This window comes from Carex rostrata, chromosome 34 (assembly GCF_964058835.1).
Source record: "Carex rostrata chromosome 34, lpCarRost1.2, whole genome shotgun sequence".
In the NCBI taxonomy this organism is placed as follows: domain Eukaryota; kingdom Viridiplantae; phylum Streptophyta; class Magnoliopsida; order Poales; family Cyperaceae; genus Carex; species Carex rostrata.
Genome location: NC_135951.1, coordinates 3,497,674 through 3,517,141, shown reverse-complemented (window position 1 = coordinate 3,517,141; position 19,468 = coordinate 3,497,674). Strand labels below are relative to the sequence as shown.

General features: G+C 34.4%; 3 protein-coding genes across 3 annotated transcripts in view; 1 reads left to right on the top strand and 2 right to left on the bottom strand.

Moving 5' to 3' along the window:
- The window catches only part of LOC144548976 (uncharacterized), a 94,387-nt gene that overhangs the window by 36,956 nt on the left and 37,963 nt on the right, over window positions 1-19,468 (top strand). Inside the window, exons 6-7 of the mRNA XM_078297715.1 lie at window positions 255-572; window positions 1,171-1,306. Of these exons, the coding sequence (XP_078153841.1) occupies window positions 255-572; window positions 1,171-1,218 (366 nt within the window). The 3' untranslated portion in view covers window positions 1,219-1,306. Of the gene's footprint in view, window positions 1-254; window positions 573-1,170 lie in introns of the transcript that reaches the window.
- Window positions 2,585-6,295, bottom strand: LOC144548960 (receptor kinase-like protein Xa21). The gene is made up of 2 exons (XM_078297698.1): window positions 3,199-6,295; window positions 2,585-3,107 (listed from the first exon to the last, which is right to left on the bottom strand). The coding sequence occupies exons 1-2, from the start codon at window positions 6,254-6,256 to the stop codon at window positions 2,749-2,751; spliced, it is 3,417 nt and encodes a 1,138-aa protein (XP_078153824.1). The 5' UTR covers window positions 6,257-6,295; the 3' UTR covers window positions 2,585-2,748.
- The window catches only part of LOC144548873 (uncharacterized), a 47,073-nt gene continuing 42,981 nt past the window's right edge, over window positions 15,377-19,468 (bottom strand). The window contains exons 2-3 of the mRNA XM_078297584.1: window positions 16,102-18,314; window positions 15,377-15,735 (exon numbers count right to left, since the gene is read on the bottom strand). Coding sequence (XP_078153710.1) covers window positions 15,377-15,735; window positions 16,102-18,314 — 2,572 coding nt within the window. The remainder of the gene's footprint in view (window positions 15,736-16,101; window positions 18,315-19,468) is intronic.

Sequence of the window (19,468 nt, the reverse complement as noted above, 5' to 3'; positions counted from 1 at the left end):
TCAGCGGTCAAAAATCCGATTCTGATTCCGATTCCGATTTCCGGAACCATGGAAATTACCTTGGTCTGACCTCTAGAGTTTAGGTTTTAGGGTTTAGGGTTTAGGGAATGCTCATGCTAGTAATGGGTGTTCGTAATTTTCAAAATACCAGCAACCAATGGTTTCTTCTTCCCTTCATTTATTATTATTTTTTGGTTAAAGACCCCTACTCATATAAACTGAATCCAGTTCAACTAACAAAAAAAAAATGGTAGAATGGAGGCGTACAATCAGGGCAAGTGTGTCCATCTCAGATGTGGCAACACAACCAAAACCAACTACAACAGATGTTCTGTTGCCTCCAGTTACAGCAACAGGTTTTACAGCAAAATCAGTTGCAGTCCGATCATTCCTCGCCTAGCAACAACTCTTTACAGGAGAAGCAACAGCAGTTGCAGCAACAGATGATGTATTACCAGAAAATGTACCAGATGTATTTGCAGCAGTGGATGCAAGTTCAACAGCAACAGCAGCAGCATTGGTACCAGTTTCAGCAACAGCAGATGGCACTAGCCAATGCACCTCACTTTCAGGTATTTAGTTTTTATGTTGTTTATTTTTTTTATTTGAATACTTTTTTATTTAAGTGATGCATAGCGCTGATTGGTCTGTACTATGGATCAATTTTTTCGCATGCAAAGTCCAAATGGGCGATCTGAACCATTCAACATGATTTCCATATGAAAATGTACATTCAGATCAAATTTTACATTTTTTTAGATTTTTTTTACTATTTTTTAAATAGGTCGAAAATCACTTGATCTAAAGATTCTTGACCATTTAAAAGTAGTGATGTCAACCTATCTAAATAAAATAGTAAAAAAATTATAAAAAAAAAGTTAAATTTAGTCTCTATGTACATTTTCATATGGTGATCATTTTGAACGGTTCATATCGACTGTTAGGATTTTGAAAACAAAGATATTGATCCATAGTACGGACCAACGTGCTCTATGCATAGTACCATAGCCAATTTGCAAACAACTAGTAGTCTAACCAAGGAAAGGAGATACCTCAGGTTTTTGTATAAAATTTTTTATTAATTTGTTTATAATTTAAATTATTATGGGCTACAGCACTTGAATTAATTCAAATTTTGTATGAATTTTTTGTTCTTTCAATTGTTTGCAGGATAAAGAGCAGGTAGCATCTTCGGATCCGTCAACTCCTATCAAATAATCTTTGTTTTGAAATGGATATGTGAGGCAATTAGTGGCTTTTTTTATTTTTGTATTTTTTATCTTGATAGATCTGATGGACTATGTTGTAGTTTAACAAATTGCAGTGTTATTTAAAAGTTGTGTCAATTTGCGCTTTCTAACATTGCAGTTTTGACTTTGTACAGCGCACAGGCTATAGAACAAAAACAGCATTTCATATGCTTAGTGTGCTGCATGAAGCCAAAACTGCTCTGTTAAGATATAACCCAGATTTGTAACTATTGGTAATTAAATAATAATAACACAAGAAAACAATTAAATACTAATAACACAAGAAAACAATTAGCTGATCGAATCTAACATGACTAAAGGTATCAGAAGTATCTTAGTGTTAAATTTTACATGATGGTTTACCATAACACATTTTAAATTGGTTATTCAAAATAAATAATTTAAAATTACTTTAGTAATTAAGGTATTACTTCTCTCCCAATTAGTTTGACACAATTAATTCTTTAATCGGATGTTGTGCTGTTTAATTCAGTAGAAATAAAACCCAAATAGTGTTGTTATGAACCAAAAATGTACTACTCAAGTTCATTAAATAAAGTAGCTCAATTGGAAATTTCTTATTTTCTGTTGGAATTTTGAAATTTTCCTTTTTGCTTGATCATTTGCTGTTGAATCTATTTTATCTGATTTTTGCATCTCAAATTGCTAAAAAGTGTAAGTCATCTTGCTTTGATAATTAAAAACAAGCTTTAACATATTTTGTAAATAAAATAAAATAAAGGTCCTTCCTGCAATTTTTTATTTTTTTCCCACCTAAATCATATGAATATCTAATCTGGAATAAATAAAGTGTTTTTACATTGATATTTACAATCACGTGGTGCTTTTCTTTGACTACAATAAGACATCCTTTTGACTATTATTACAATCTTTCTCACGTGACAGCAACCACCTTACATTTTAGTTTTTAATTAGCTTCATCAAATAGCATTGTGTTTTAAGATTTGAGAATCTTTTATTGGGCCTTGATTCTCAGTCAGGCCACCGGCCCACTGTCAGAGAAGAGAAAGGAATTCATATCACCTAGATACATTATATTTTCGGCTTTGAATTTGATCCGTTCATTACATATTAGCACGAATCTTAAAGGATCCATGTGCATTAAAAGTTTGACGGGATTGATCCGGATTACGATCAGACAGTCTGGATTGAAACTCAAACAATGAGGTAATGTAGAGGATCCAGACTTGAAGATAGTAGCTAGGTGCATACCCACGGAGATCCGCCACGGTTTTTGAATAATTTTTTAATTTCGAATTCTGATCATCCAATTAGAATCTGATTCAATTCAATTAATTTGAAAATTCATAAAATTGTTTTCAAAATCATATCAATTTTAGTCGTTACTTTCAACAATTCGTTATTACAACATATATACTACAACACCATAAATTACCACAACCGCTGTCCAATTTTACATATAATACATATTTAGTGGATCCCTTTCTCTTCTCTTTCAATCCTTTTTTATCCATCTTTATGACCTAAGCAACTTTGTCCGTGCTAAGTTCAACTCCTTGGTAACATCTTTGATAGAAATACGCTCTTTTGACGACTCTTTGGAGCACAGAAGCCCGCATTGAATCACTGAAACCAAACAACTATAGACATTTTCAGGTGCATACAAATTGTGTTCTCCATCAGTTTTAGGGAATAATTTGAGGTCGACTATGTCCATGACTTTGTCGGGGAAAACCATCTCAACTTGCTTCTGAAGGCTCAAACCATCTCTGATTCTCTCGTCAGTTGGACTTACTCCAGTGAACAACTCGAGCAGAAGAACTCCGTAGCTGTACACATCTCCTTCTATCGATGGCCGACCACCCATCCCATACTCTAGACAACAAAAAGTTAATAGTTACAGCCCTAAATTTAGTACAAAAGCATACTAAAAAAAATCTCAAATAATAAGCTCTGCTATATATACCTGGAGGAATGTAGCCAATAGAACCTTTGATTCCACCGGTGCTCGACATTGATTGAGAAGGCATGGTATCAGGTCGAACCAAAAACCTTGCTAATCCAAAATCACTCACATGTGCAGTCATGTCATCATCCAAAAGTACATTACTAGGTTTGAGATCACAATGCACGATTGGTGCAGTTAAATGGTAATGGAGATAATCTAGCGCTGCCGCCACATCAAATGCAATGTTCAATCTCTGGATGAAGCTGAGGCTTCTGAATGGCCGATCCGTACATGCATTTGGATGCAACCATGTTTCCAAGCTACCATTTGGCATGAACTCAAAAACCAAAGCTTTGAAATCATTACCTTGGTGGTCTATGCTAGAGCACAAACTCAACACTTTAATAAGGTTCCTGTGTCTCACATATTTTAATGCCTCACATTCAGATAAGAAACTTCTAGAAGCATTGTGTTTCTCAAGGTTTAACACCTTCACTGCAACGGTTGTCACATTCTCGAAGCTCATAACGGCTTTGTAAACTTCTCCAAATGAACCTCTTCCAATTAGATTATTCGGGGAGAAATTTTCAGTAGCTCTAAGAAGGTCATTGTATGAAACAGGTTCTAACCCATATTTCAAAGCTTTATCAGATTGTGGTTTGTTTTGAGGGCTGTTTCTAGTATAATAAATGACTAACAAGCAAATGATTGCAGTTATGCAAATAAAAGGACCAACAACAGAAATTATGAGCATCATGCTTCTTCGAAAGTGATTTCTCTGTGTGGAAGGCTGAGAAATGCAGTGTGACAAATGCATTTGAGGTACTCCACCACAAAGCTTTGGATTTCCTCTTACATCTAGACCACTGGCATTCTTGAAAATTCCTTCTTTTGGTAATTCCCCCTCGAAATTATTGAAAGAAATATTCAAATATTGTAAGTTCATTGTGGCCAGCAATTCTGGGACTCGACCAGAGAACGAGTTGTTAGAGACATCAAGGATTTGTAGCCCTGTTAGTTTTCTCAAGCTGGATGGAATTGTTCCTCTTAACAGATTGCTATCAAGAAGAAGGGATTGAAGTACCTGGCATCCATCAATTGTGCCAGGAATCTCTCCACTGAACTTGTTATTCGAGAGACGAATTGATTGTATGTTTTTCAAGTTACCAATTTCTGGTGGCAAGATGCCAGTTAGATAATTGTGTGACAAGTCCAAACTGATGGAAAGAGAAGGAAGACCCATGATTTCTCTCGGAATTTCACCTACCAACTTATTATTTGAAATATTCAGGACTTCTAAGATTTTCATGCTACTTAATTCTGGTGGTATACTCCCTTCTAATAAATTATTTTCTAAATATAGCTTGGTCATTTGGGTGAGGTTAGAAAATGTTGATGGGATTTGGCCTGAAATCATGTTATTACTCAGATCTAATGCTCCCAATTTGAAAAGATTTCCAATTTCTACTGGAATGCTACCACTGAGAAACATTCCGCTTAGGTCAAGCACATTTAAGTTATTGAGTTTTTTGAGCTCTGCTGGTACGCTTCCTGAAATTGGGTTATCATCCAAGTGGAGTTTAAGAAGACTAGTAGAAAGGTTTGTTATTGAACTAGGAAATTCTCCTTGTAGGTGGTTGTCTCCAATATCTAAAGTTTCTAACATAGTACAATTAGTCAAACCATCCATGAAACTCCAGTCACGTGGTCTCTTGGCTTTTAGTTGATTAAAATAAAAAAAAACGTTTTGAAGATTTTGTAAGGCTCCAAAGCCAGATGGTATCATGCCACTGAAGTAATTATTATTTAATTCAACTTGAATAAGAGCAGAACAATTGGATATGGATTGTGGGATCTGTCCTTTGAGTTGATTGTCATAGAGGTGTAGATATTTCAAGTTTGGTAAAGAATTGCACATATCAAAAGGTAGAGTTCCATCAAGCTGGTTATTACCAAGTCCCAAAACATACAATGCTGATAGGTTATAAAGGGAGTGTGGTATTTCGCCTGAAATGTTGTTCTGATAAATGTTAAAATACTGGAGGTTTTGAAGCTTCCCGAGTTCATCAGGGATGAATCCACTTAACATATTTTCGGAAAGATCCATTTTTATCAAACTTGGAAAATTACCCAAGGTATGTGGGATGGAACCATATAATTTATTTTCTTCAAGATTAAGTTGCTGTAAGTTAGTAAGGTTGCCCAAACCAGACGGAATGTGACCACTAATGCTATTTTTGTCAAGATAGAGAAGTGATAGTTCGGTAAGGTTACCAAAGGTAGGTGGGATGGAACCTGTGAAGTAATTATTGTAAAGATAAAGACGTGATAGGTTAGTAAGTTTGCCTAAATCATCTGGAATATCGCCATCCAAATTATTTTGGTCAAGATAAAGATATATTAGGCTACTAAGGTTGCCCAAGGTGGAAGGAATTGATCCTGTGAGATTATTGACATATAGTCCTAATAATTGGAGCTGTGGGAGGAGACCGAATTCCAATGGTATGCCTCCTGTGAGGAAGTTATTCGCCAGATTGATTTTTTTCAGTTCTTTGCATTGCGCTAAGTTAGATGGGATGGTTCCATGGAGATTATTATTTCTCAAATAAATAACTTCTAGATTTGAACAATTACTTAGAGTAGATGGAATGGTACCATCGAGAAAATTCACACTCAAGTTGAGAAAACGTAGCCTACCCAAATACCCGATCTCTACCGGGATGCTTCCTCCCAACTGGTTATCAGAGAGACTCATCCTTTGAAGAAACGTGAGGTTTGCTAGAGATGGAGATATATAACCTGACAAGTTTTTGGAGTCGAGAACGAGAGCAGTCACTCTATCAGGATGGTGGCGGCCACACAAGATTCCTTGCCATTGACAGTGGTGCAGTGACTCGTTCCATGAGGAGAGGACTCCAAATGGGTCATCATGTATTTGGGACTTGAAGGAGAGAAGTGCTGATAGATCAGTTTTACTAGTGGCTATGGCAGTGAGAGAAAAGGAGGATAAGGTTAAGAGACATAAGAGGAGGTGAATAGTGAGCATGCTTTCCATGATATCTGTTATGAGTGTCATGGGTTACTCTCTCACAGAGTGCTCTTCTTATAATGGAAGAGAGACGTATGGTTTGGAAGAAGTTGACCCCAAAATGTTTCCTCTTGAGTCGTTGCATTAAATATATAGCACGGAAGTTGTTGTTTAGTTTCATTGCTAACTTTAAAAGCAATTGACATGTGCGGTAACAAGACGAGTCATTTTTTCTCTTAGGCAAAATCAATAATTAATAAATGGTGCTAGTGTGCACCTGAAAGTAATAATCATCATTAAACATCTAAATTTATGGGGTTATGAATAAAAATGAAATGCGAAATAGCTTATAGGCACATGCGTGCTCACAAACACCATTATGTGACAAGGCTAGCTATTTTTAATTCATATGCATAATTACCAATAAGCTATTTTTCTAAATCCGTGTCCTTTTCTAATAAGCTAATAAATGAATGAAAAAAAAAATATTCATATCCGACTTGTCCATCATGTACAATTCTGATAATCACGTAGACGGATTTTATTGAGATTCTTGATTAATATTAAAAGCAAGAAATGACTTGCAAATTTCCAGGACGTGTGTTCTTGTTTTCTTGTTAGATCGCATCTCTTATGTTCTTATTCCAATCCCATCTTTCTAATTAAATTCTGTAATTTTCTATGAAATGGAGCTCTTATTATCATATTATGTAAAGAGATAAAATCAAATATTTAGAGGTAGCTTTTGTTTTGTTTTTGATTTCGTCAGTCAAATATTATCTGAAATGTAATATTTATTCTAATTTATCAATAAAATATAAGATTAGGAGCTTCATCCGTTCTTATTTTAATAAAATAAAGATTGCCAATTTGTCATCTGCTTATCCAGTAATTTTATTTTATTTTCTAGGTTTTAGTAATGTATTTATGTGTTTAAGAAGAATACATTTGCACCTTTTCACAATAGGGGTGGGCAAAATTTACAATTTGGAGTAGGCAAAAACTCAAATATATTGAGATTTAAGCTTGTTTATCCAAATTCAGGAGTGGACAGTTGCTCACCCCTGATATACTATAGCTTCTCCTCTGTGGAATATGTTGCACAAACAAAAAAGTTCACGACTAAATATTGTTCTCAACAATAAATATGACTAATAAATTAAACCTAAAAAAATACAACAACAATTAACAAATAATTCAGCATTTCATCCATCCAATTGCAAAAATATTACATATAATAACACTGAGTAGAGGGCAGGGAAAAGGATTTAGAAATATAAGGTTACTTGTTCCGATTTTCCAAAAAAAGGGAAACAACTTGAACTTATTCAGGCTCAAATGATGAGGAATATAATTTCCGAACTGGTGGGTTTAATTATCCCGAAGTGTTTTGGACATAATTTTATTTAAATTTATATAAACAGACTTTTTGTTTATTAATTGTCCCGGCGGCTTCTAAAACAGTATCCGTTCATAAACCCAAAGTAACAAAAATTATATACATGTCTTCAATTTTGTTTGTGTTGTTCGTCCTCCCTTTCAGCTCTTCCGTGTTGTCTAATAAAAACAATGATACCTACGGGTCTTTCTCAAATAAAAAAAATAAAGACAATGAAAATTGTGCTCCTCAAAACGAAGAAGCAGCAACTAGGCAACCCTGACAGTCTTAGCTGGTGGGTCAAAAGATTTGACTACAATATTAGTGATCCATCCACTACATTAGTGCTCACTCACTAATCACTATAATGAATTCGAGCAATCATTCTTTGGTAGTATAAGTCGTCTGACACTGACCATATTAATAAGTCATGAGAGTTATTGGAGCCTGATTATTCGATCCGAACCATAGGACATGCCCGACCCGATATGAAAATATGCAAGGAAGGGAAATGTTGCATTGCTCTATCACAGAGTGCATCCACTACAATATATATTGGAATGGGTTTTTCTCTCTCACAGAGTGCTGCTCTTCTTATAGTTAGTTAAAGAGAGATGTATGTTTGGTTAGAAAGAAGTTGACCACAATATTTTCCCTAATGAGTCGTTAATATTATTTTTATTAGGTTTCGCAAGTTTATACTACCGAACCAGAAGGGAGGTTCCGATAAAAAAATGAAAATATATTAATTTAAGGATTTGGTGATCCTTTATTTCTCCCCATGCAACTGGCATTAAACGTGCTCCTTTGTTGAAATGTAGTGAAACCCACACTTTAATCCTTTTTTAATACCCTTTAATCTTTCTTGAAATAAATAAATAAATAATGTACGGGGGCTGCGGGGCACCCTTTTTAAAAAAAAAATTTCGAGTGACCTTTGTACGTAAAAGAAAAAAAAAAGTTGCTCCACAATTTAAACCTACAAAACCAGTAATTTGTTTTCGCAGGTTTAAACTGCGGACATGATCTATATCGAATTTTCAAGAAGAAGTGGTTTTTTTTTTTTTTTTTTTTTTTGAAAGAAGGTAAATAAAAAAAAAATCGTGCAAAAATTTCCAAGCTAGCTAGCAGGATGCACAACAATAAATTCAAGTCTAGATCAACATAGCAGTATTTATTGCAGACATGTATTCTTTTTTTTTTTTCCTGTCGGACGAAGACTTCAATAAGAGTAGACTACATCTCTTAATTATGAATTTAGTCCAATTCAAGCTTTTTAAATTATGTAATTTGCTACAAAATGGAGCTGCAATTTTAAGACAATATTTTCATTTAATTTTCATATTATGGAGAGATACAAATGAATTTTTAGTGATAGTTTTTGTTTTATTTTTACATGGTTGGTCAAGTATTATCAGATATGTAACTTTTATTATATTCATGGATTGGAAAATCTGCTAGGTCCAAGTTGACTCGGCCAAGTTAGAATGGTATCGGTCGGCTCTGAGCCAAGTTTCATCCGAGTGTCACGCCCATTCGATTTTTCCAACAAAAATAGGTTGAATCGGGTTGACTCGGGTGAGTTATCTGATTATTGATGCGAGTCAGGCCGAGTCCTTTGGTTATTTTACGTTTTTCCCTGATAATTGTTGATATATGATTTCAAATCACAAAAAAAAAAAAAAATCAAATTATGCAAATATAATTTGAACTAGAAAAAAAACTTAACACATATGTTGTCAAAATAATCCTACACTAAATTTATGTTGCTAATGTAATTTTGCTCTTCTATGCATAAATTCTAGTTAGCTTGTTCTTAGAGGTTACAATTTCAAGAGTTGGAAACCAAAATTCTGCGAAATCAATAATGTATATTAGCAGTGAAATCAATAATGAAAAACAAGACAAGGATGAAGCAAGCATTTTACTTGATTTGACCAAAATTCTGCGAAGGAGAGTTGCATACAGCTGGAAAGTGAGACATAGCAAACTTGCATATAGCTGGAGACAACATATTCAAATATGTGAATTGTTTAGTTTATTTATAAATAATGCATGTGACTAGCTAGTATAGTAGTGCGTTGCTATAGTTTAGTTGATCTATAAAAAAAGTGTTTTCTATTTGTAATACTTGTATTATATTATATAATTAATGAATTATTTGAGTGTAATATTTTGTTTTAACATATATTTTTTTTACTATTTTTTTATATATTTTTTTTGCTATAAAACAAGTTTCTACCAAAAAATAAATCTGAATTTCCAATCCGATTCTTCTAATTCCAGCAGATACATCTTTCCAATTCCGAGTTTGATCAGAAACCATGCTTTTACTCCAATTTTTGGTGCTCCATATATACTCGTTCAATTTCATGTTTTTTTTTGTTCTTTTGATGGTGTTATATTTTTAATTTATCAATAAAATGTAAGATTAGAAGTTTATCCTATCTTATATTTTTTTTTTAAATAAGGATTCTCAAGTTGTCATCATCTTATTATCCTGTTATTTTATTTGTTTTTCTTGGTATTGGTACTGTGTTTAATTAATATCTTTTCCATGTTATTTACTGGGGGTGGCAACGAGTTGTTAAAGTGGGTACTCAAACTCAATGTTCACCCATTACATTAGTGATCCATCCACTACATTAGTGCTCAGTCAATACAATGTATTCCAACAATCATTTTTTGGTAGTATAAGTGGTCTGACACTGACCATAACAATAAGTCATGAGATTACCGGAGACTGATTATTAGATCCGAACCCTAGGACATGCCCAACCCGTTATCAAAACATGCAAGGACTTGGAAGCATAATCTCGTGGGGTACAATTGGGTGTTGACTTGAGCGTGGACTTGACTATGAGTCTGTGAGGCTCTCAAAAAATCTCTGCCTTATCTTTGATTCTAAAGACATCTTTTAAGTGACAGCATCACAGCAATCTCTTTTATATCAGATGAGAAGTCCAACCAAGGTCTTTTGAAGTGGTCCTTAGATGTATGGTTTTTTTAATTGATTTAGATGGGCTTGGGCTTGGGCTTTGGCTTGGGCTTGGCCTAGGGGCAATTTTTGTTCACCAAATCTACGGCCCGGTTACTCAAAAAATGGAATGGCTGCCTTGGAGTGTTGTAAAACCTAATATATGAGATAGTGTAGCATGCATGTGCAATAACATAAGGTGTTGTTACTTGAAGATTATTTTATTTATTTATTTATTTATTTAAGTATTTCAAAATTATTAAAACTGGCAGTTGAAATTCATATATTTTCTTTTCAATTACAGTTACTCTACGTCTGTTGCTTATCTCTTCTTCTCCAACAAAATCAATACTACAATATGTTTCATATATCTTTCACAATAGATTGTGGACCTCTTATTCTCTTTCATATCTCTCATGGTCTATCTCCTTGTTTTTTTTTTTTTTTTTTTTTTTTTTTGGGGGGGGGGGGGGAGTTTATAACGACCGGCGACCAGATCGATCGCTGAAAACCGGTTTTGTTGTAGTGACTCTATGGAATGAATAGCTGAAATGCTTTTTTTTTTCTTTTCCAATTAAAATCTTCCATGGAACAACATCTACTTTTTTATAATTGCAAATAGGACCTTTTTGTCTAAAATTTCAATATTACTATATAGTTAATAAAACCATGGATGAATGGTGATGGTCGTGCCATGTGGACCCCGCTGGTCAATGAAATAATTCTCATGTTTCAAATTAATTTCAGAATCTAAATAGTTAATCGTCAACAAATCCAGATCATTCAATTAAAAGTTAATTTAACTAGGATCAAATTGATATTTTCTCTAATTAATTTTTTTCAAATATTAATTATGTAAATTTTGTTTTATTTATATTTAATTATGGTTTACAATTAATTAACAAGAGATTGGCTACTATCAAAATATTTGGTCCGGGGCTGTAATGCAACCAATTAGTTTTCCGATTTTCAAAGTCCAACAGTTGATCCAAACTGTTAGATGTGATATTTATATAAAATGTGCTTGAAGATCAAATTTTAAATTTTTTTGCAATTTTTTTACTATTTATTAAGATAGTTTTAAAATCGCCTATTTAAATAAATAGTGAAATTGTTTTTGGATCATTGAATACAATGATTTAAAACTGACTTAATAAATAGTTAAAAAATTTCAAAAAATGTAAAATTTAGTCTCCAAGCACATATTAATATGGAGAACAAGATGAACGGCTTGGATCGGCCATTTGGACTTTAAATCGGTGATTTATGGTTCAATGCACAAGGGGCCTATGCATTGCAATGCACCATAGCCCATCTCTCTCTATATATATAGGCCTATATCAATAGTACTGAAGGAAACTCAAAATACAGAATCAAAAACCAACTTGGCTGTTTCTGCACCTGAGAATAATTTTAATACCAATAATGGTATCGATCATAGTAGTGATGTTGAGAAAACTACAGATCTGGTAAGTGCAAATCCAGAATCTGAAGCTATACACCTGAAACCTGACGAGTCTTTCCAAATAAGCCCAATTAGGCCTGCTAGCCCAATTCAGGGCGAATGCTCGAATTCAGAAGTGGAAAATCACATGTATCCTTTAATAGATAAGGGTTAATTTAATAGAAAAGCTTCCTTATGATTACATTAAACAGAAGTTATTTGGCCTATAACCCTCATTTTTTAGTTGACAACGGTGAATTTAAAAGTTTCCATCTAAATTATTGTGAAAACTATATTGTGTTCTCATGAGACACAAGTGATAAGAGTTAGAATTCTAGAGAGGTGTGATGAACAATAGGAGGAAAAAATTTGGTCTGAGCTCTAGTGTTTCGGTTTTAGGGTTTGGGGTTTAGGGAATGCTCATGCTAGTAATGGGTGTTTGTAATTTTCAAAAACTAGCAACCAATGGTTTCTTCTCCCCATTTATTATTATTAATTTTTTCTTTTTGTTAAAACCCCTACTCATATAAACTGAATCCAGTTGAACTAACAAAAGAAATATGGTAGAATGGAGGCGTACAATCAGGGCAAGTGTGTCCATCTCAGATGTGGCAACACAACCAAAACCAACTACAACAGATGTACTATTGCCTCCAGTTACAGCAATAGGTTTTATAGCAAAATCAGTTGCAGTCAAATCATTCCTCACCTAGCAACAAGTCGTTGTAGGAGAAGCAACAGCAGTTGCAGCAACAAATGATGTATTACCAGCAAATGTACCAGATGTATTGAAATGGATATGTGAGGCAATTAGTGGTTTTTTTATTTTTGTATTTTTTATCTTGATAGATCTAATGGACTAGGTTGTAGTTTAAATGGAATTTGATGAAATATATTCTTGTTTTGGAGATGATTTAACAAATTGCAGTGTTATTTAAAATGGCTCTGATAATTGTCCCCCCACTCTCAACTCTCTATTATCCTCCCAATTTTATTTGTTCAATCTCGTCCACATTTTTCACGATCTATAAGAAATTTTAAAAATCTAAAATCACGAACGTCTTCTATGCAATTTTATCTTTCAAATGAGATCCATGATGACATACTTTCAAGTTCGTCATCACGCAAGTATTTTTTATACATCGTCATTTAAGTATTTATACGTAGTATATTACACATATGACACTGCTGACATTTAAAAATATTAATATCAAGTATTACAATTATTTATACCTATGTACTGAAGTATTTATACCTATGTCGTCAACTATTTTTGTTAGAGAAAGGTTAACGCAAGGCTGATTGGGAAAGGTTGATGCGGAGATGTGGGGTCCATGATTGGGAATAAATACTTGTGTGACGATGAGCCCGAAAGGATGTCATCATAGATCTCATTTGAAAGATAAAATTGCGTAGAATACGTTCGTGGTTTTAGATTTGTAAAATTCCTTATAGATCGTGAGAAATGTGGATGACATTGAAAAAAGAAAAGAAAAAAACTCATCTCTAAAATTGTGTATGATTCTTCTCCCCATGTAGTTTGAGTGGTTCTCCATATAGTCATATCAATTTAGACATGCAAGTATTAATATCTTAATTTGCAAGTATTAATTTATTATCTTCCAAATATTTATACCTATGAATTTAATTAAACTTGGAAGACCACAGTGTTTTGAATTAATTTAATTAAACTAGTTAGTTAAGTTAGTTTATGAAAGTTAAACATGATTGGGGATAAATACTTACAATTATAGGTATAAATACTTGCACGATGAGGTATAAATACTTGTGTGACGATGAGTCCGAAAATATGTCATCATAGATCTCATTTGAAAGATAAAATTAAGTAGAATACGTTCGTGGTTTTGGATTCGCAAAATTTCTCATAGATCGTGAGAAATGTGGACGATATTGAAAAAAGAAAAAAAACTCACTTCTAAAAAGGTGTATGGGTTTAAGAGATGGGGGATGATGGGGGGATGGGAGTGGGGGGTTTCATATAATTATTCTATTTAAAAGTTGTGTCAATTTGCGCTTTCTAACATTGTAGTTTTGACTTTGTACAGTGCACTGGCTATAGAATCAAAACAACATTGCTTATGCCTAGTGTGTTGCATAAAGCCAAAACAGCTATGTTAAGATATTAACCTAGATTTGTGCTGGGTTTGTAATATCCTTGCATTTGATTTGTAACTGTTGGTAATTAAATAATAATAACACAAGAAAACAATTAGCAGATCGAATCTAAGAAGACTGAAAGTGCCCAAAAAAATTTAACATCAAAATATCAGAAGTATCTTAGTGTTAAATTTTACATGATGGTTTATCATAACAAATTTTAAATTGGGTATTCAAAATTAATAATTTGAAATTACTTTTGTAATTGGGATATTACTTCCCTCCCAATTAAATTAATTCTTTAATTGGAGGTTGTGATGTTTAAATCTGTAGAAATAAAACCCAAATAGTGTTGTTATGCTGCTCATATGAAATCAGTCAAAATGTACTCAAGTTCATTAAATAAAGTAGCTCAATTGGAAATTTCTTATTTTCTGTTGGAATTTTGAAATTTTCTTTTTTTGTATCTCAAATTGCTAAAACATGTAAATCATCTTGCTTTGATAATTAAAAAGAAGCTTTAACATATTTTGTACATAAAATAAAATAAAGGTCCTTTCTCCAAACTTTTTAATTTTGCCTACCAAAATCACATGCACATCTAATTAATCTGGAATAAGTAAAGTGTTTTTACATTGATATTTAAAAAACACTTTAGTTTACACCCCCTACACGTGGTGCTTTTCTTTGACTACAATAAGTCAATAAGCTTCATCAATAAGCCTTGTGTTTTAAGATTTGAGAATCTTTATTGGGCCTTGATTCTCATCCAGGCCACCGGCCCACTGTCAGAGGAGAGAGGAATTCATATCACCTAAGATACATTATTTTTTGGGTTTGAATCTGATCCGTTCATTACATATTAGCACAAATCTTAAAGAATCCACCTGCATTAAAAGTTTGCTGGGATTGATTCGGATTATGATCAGATGGTCTGGATTGAAACACAAACGGTGAGGCAATGCAGAGGATCCAGACTCGAAGATAGTAGGTGCATCCCCATAGTTTTTGAATAATTTTTGAGTTTGGAATTTTGATCATCCAATTAGAATCTGATTCAATTCAATCAATTTGAAAAATCATAAAATTGTTTTCAAAATCATATCAATTTTAGCCATTACTTTCAACAATTCGTTATTACAACATATATATTACAACACCATAAATTACCACAACCGCTGTCCAATTTTACATATAATACATATTTAGTGGATCCCTTTCTCTTCTCTTTCAATCCTTTTTTCTCCATCTCTATGACCTAAGCAACTTTGTTCGTGCTGAGTTCAATTCCTTGGTGACATCTTTGATAGAAATACGCTCTTTTGGCGACTCTTTGGAGCACAGAAGCCCACATTGAATCACTGAAACCAAACAACTATAGACATTTTCAGGTGCACACAAATTGTGTTCTCCATCAGTTTCAGGGAATAATTTGAGGTCGACTATGTCCATGACTTGGTCGGGGAAAACCATCTCAACTTGCTTCCGAAGGCTGAAACCATCTCTGATTCTCTCATCAGTTGGACTTACTCCAGTGAACAACTCGAGCAGAAGAACTCCGTAGCTGTACACATCTCCTTCTACCGATGGCCGACCACCCATTCCATACTCTAGACAATAAAAAGTTAATAGTTACATCCCTAAATTTAATTAGTACAGAAGCACAGTGAGCTGTGACTCTACCTATTAACATAAGTCTAATTCACCTAGTTTGAAAAACATGGGTCACATGATTTTTTAAAATTTTATAGCCCAAGACAGTAAATTAAAAAAGTATAGGTAGATAATAAAATTCAGTCTCAATCATGTCACTATAAATGAGGCAATAAATATTTTTCCCTTGGGCCTCGCCAGTGGAACAGCCTTGGCCAATTTTTTTCTTTGAATCTTAACAAAATCTATAAATAATTTTGTTCCAACCTTCCAGGGACATAAAAAAAAAGTACTTCTCAAATAATAAGCCTCGCTATATATACCTGGAGGAATGTAGCCAATAGAACCTTTAATTCCACCGGTGCTTGACATTGATTGAGAAGGCATGGTATCAGGTCGAACCAAAAACCTTGCTAATCCAAAATCACTCACATGTGCAGTCATGTCATCATTCAAAAGTACATTACTAGGTTTGAGATCACAATGGACGATTGGTGCAGGTAAATGGTAATGGAGATAATCTAGTGCTGTCACCACATCAAATGCAATGTTCAATCTCTGGATGAAGCTGAGGCTTCTGAATGGCCGATCCATACATGCATTTGGATGCAACCATGTGGCCAAGCTACCATTTGGCATGAACTCAAAAACCAAAGCCTTGAAATCATTACCTTGGTGGTCTATGCTAGAGCACAAACTCAGCACTTTTATGAGGTTCCGGTGTCTCACATTTTTTAATGCCTCGCATTCAGAAAAGAAACTTCTAGAAGCATTGTGTTTCTCAAGGTTTATCACTTTCACCGCAACAGTTGTCACATTCTCGAAGCTCATAACGGCTTTGTAAACTTCTCCAAATGAACCTTTTCCAATTAGATTATTTGGGGAGAAATTTTCAGTAGCTCTAAGAATGTCGTTGAATGAAATAGGCTCTAACCCATATTTCAAAGCTTTATCAGATTGGGGTTTGTTTCGAGGGTTTTTTCTAGTATAATAAATCACTACCAAGCAAATTATTGCTGTTATGCAAATAAAAGAACCAACAACAGAACTTATGAGCACCATGTTTCTTTGAAAGTGATGTCTCTGTGTGGAAGGTTGTGAAATGCATTGTGGCAAATGCATTTGGGGTACTCCACCACAAAGCTTTGGATTTCCTCTTACATCTAGACCACTGGCATTCTTGAAAATGCCTTCTTTTGGTAATTCACCCTCGAAATTATTGAAAGAGATATTCAAATATTGCAAATTCATTGTACCCAGGAATTCAGGAACTCGACCAGAGAGTGAGTTGTTAGAGACATCAAGGGTTTGCAGCCCTTTTAGATTGCTTAATTTGGTTGGAATTGTTCCTTGGAACAGATTGCTATCAAGATAAAGGGCTTGAAGTACCTGGCATCCATCAATTGTGCTAGGAATCTCTCCACCCAATTTGTTATTCGAGAGACGAATTGATTGTAGGTTTTTCAAGTTACCAATTTCTGGTGACAAGATGCCAGTTAGATAATTGTGTGACAAGTCCAAACTAACGGAAAGAGAAGGAAGACCCATGATTTCTTTTGGAATTTCACCTACCAACTTATTATTTGAAAAATTCAAGAGTTCTAAGATTTTCATGTTACTTAACTCTGGTGGTATAGTCCCTTCTAATGCATTATTTTCTAGAAATAGTTGGGTCATTTGGGTGAGGTTAGAAAAAGTTGCTGGGATTTGACCTGAAATCATGTTATTATCCAGATATAATATTCCCAATTTGTAAAGATTACCAATTTCTACCGGAATGCTGCCACTGAGAAACATTCTGCTTAGGTCAAGCCAGTTTATGTTATTGAGATTTCGGAGCTCTGCTGGTATGCTTCCAGAAATTGGGTTACCAGACAGTGTGAGTATAAGAAGACTATTAGAAAGGTTTGTTATAGAACTAGGTAACACTCCTCGTAGTTGGTTGTTGTCAATTTGTAAATATTCGAACAAAGTACAATTTGTCAAAGCATCCATGAAACTCCAGTCAAGTGGCCTCTTGGCTTCCAGTTGATTAAAAGCCAAAACCACTGTTTGAAGATTTTCTAAGGCTCCTAAGCTAGATGGTATCACGCCACTGAAGTAATTATATTGTAATTCAACACCAGCAAGAGCTGAACAATTGGATATGGATTGTGGGATCTGTCCTTGGAGTTGATTGGCATAGAGGTATAGAAATTTCAAGTTTGGTAGAGCATTGCACATATCAAAAGGTAGAGTTCCATGAAGCTGGTTAACAGCAAGTTCCAAGGCAAACAATTCTGATAGGTTGTAAAAAGAGTGTGGTATTTCGCCTGAAATGTTGTTATGATAAATGTTCAAATACTGGAGGTTTTGAAGTTTCCCGAGCTCATTAGGGATGATTCCACTTAACATATTTTCAGAAAGATCAATATGTGTTAAACTTTGAAGATTACCTAAGGTATGTGGGATGGAACCATAGAATTCATTTCCAGAAAGAGCAAGTTGCAGTAAGTTAGTAAGGTTGCCCAAGCCAGACGGGATGTGACCACTAATGCTATTTAGGTAAAGACCGAGAAATGATAGTTTGGTAAGGTTACCTAGGGTTGGTGGGATGGAACCTGTGAAGTTATTATTGTAAAGATAAAGACGTGATAGGTTAGTAAGTTTGCCTAAATCTTTTGGAATATCGCCATAAAAATCATTTCGATCAAGTAAAAGATTTATTAGGCTACTAAGGTTACCCAAGGTGGAAGGAATTGATCCGGTGAAATTATTGCCATATAGTAGTAATCCTTGGAGCTGTGAGAGGAGGCCGAATTCTGATGGTATGCCTCCTGTGAGGAAGTTATTTCCCAAATTGATTGTTTTCAATTCTTTGCATTGCGCTAAATTAGATGGGATGGCTCCATGTAGATTATTATTACTCAAATAAATAAATTCTAGTTTTGAACAATTGCTTAGAGTAGATGGAATGTTACCATCGAGAAAATTCATACTCAAGTTGAGAAAACGTAGCCTACCCAAATACCCTATCTCTACCGGGATGCCTCCTCCCAACTGGTTATCAGAGAGACTCATCCTTTGGAGGAACGTGAGGTTTGCTAGAGATGGAGATATATAACCTGACAATTGTTTGGAGTCGAGAACGAGAGCAGTCACTCTATCAGGATGGTGCCGGCCACACAAGATCCCTTGCCATTGACAGTGGTGCAGTGACTCGTTCCATGAGGAGAGGACTCCAAATGGGTCATTATGTATTTGGGACTTGAAGGAGAGAAGTGCTGATAGATCAGTTTTACTATTGGTTACTATGGAAGCGAGAGAAAAGGAGGATAAGGTTAAGAGACTTAAGAGGAGGAGGTGAAGGGTGACCATGGTATAACAATGTTCCATGATTTGTGAAATGAAGGCAATGGGTTTCTCTCTCACAGAGTGCTGCCCTTCTTATAGTTTAAGGGAGATGTATGGTTAGAAAAAAAAGTTAACTGTTGTTGAATATTAAACTAACTTTTCTTATAAATGCAGAGAGTACAAAGAGATATATATTTCTTACACTCATTCATGTCTCTCACACTATTCACGGGCCTCTACAACTTATTTATACAAGGTCTATGTCGGTTTAGATGTTTCTAGTTATTTCTACGGACTCGGTTGTTTGCCGGTTTACAATTTATTAACTACACTTATATAGAACCATCTAAGCATATT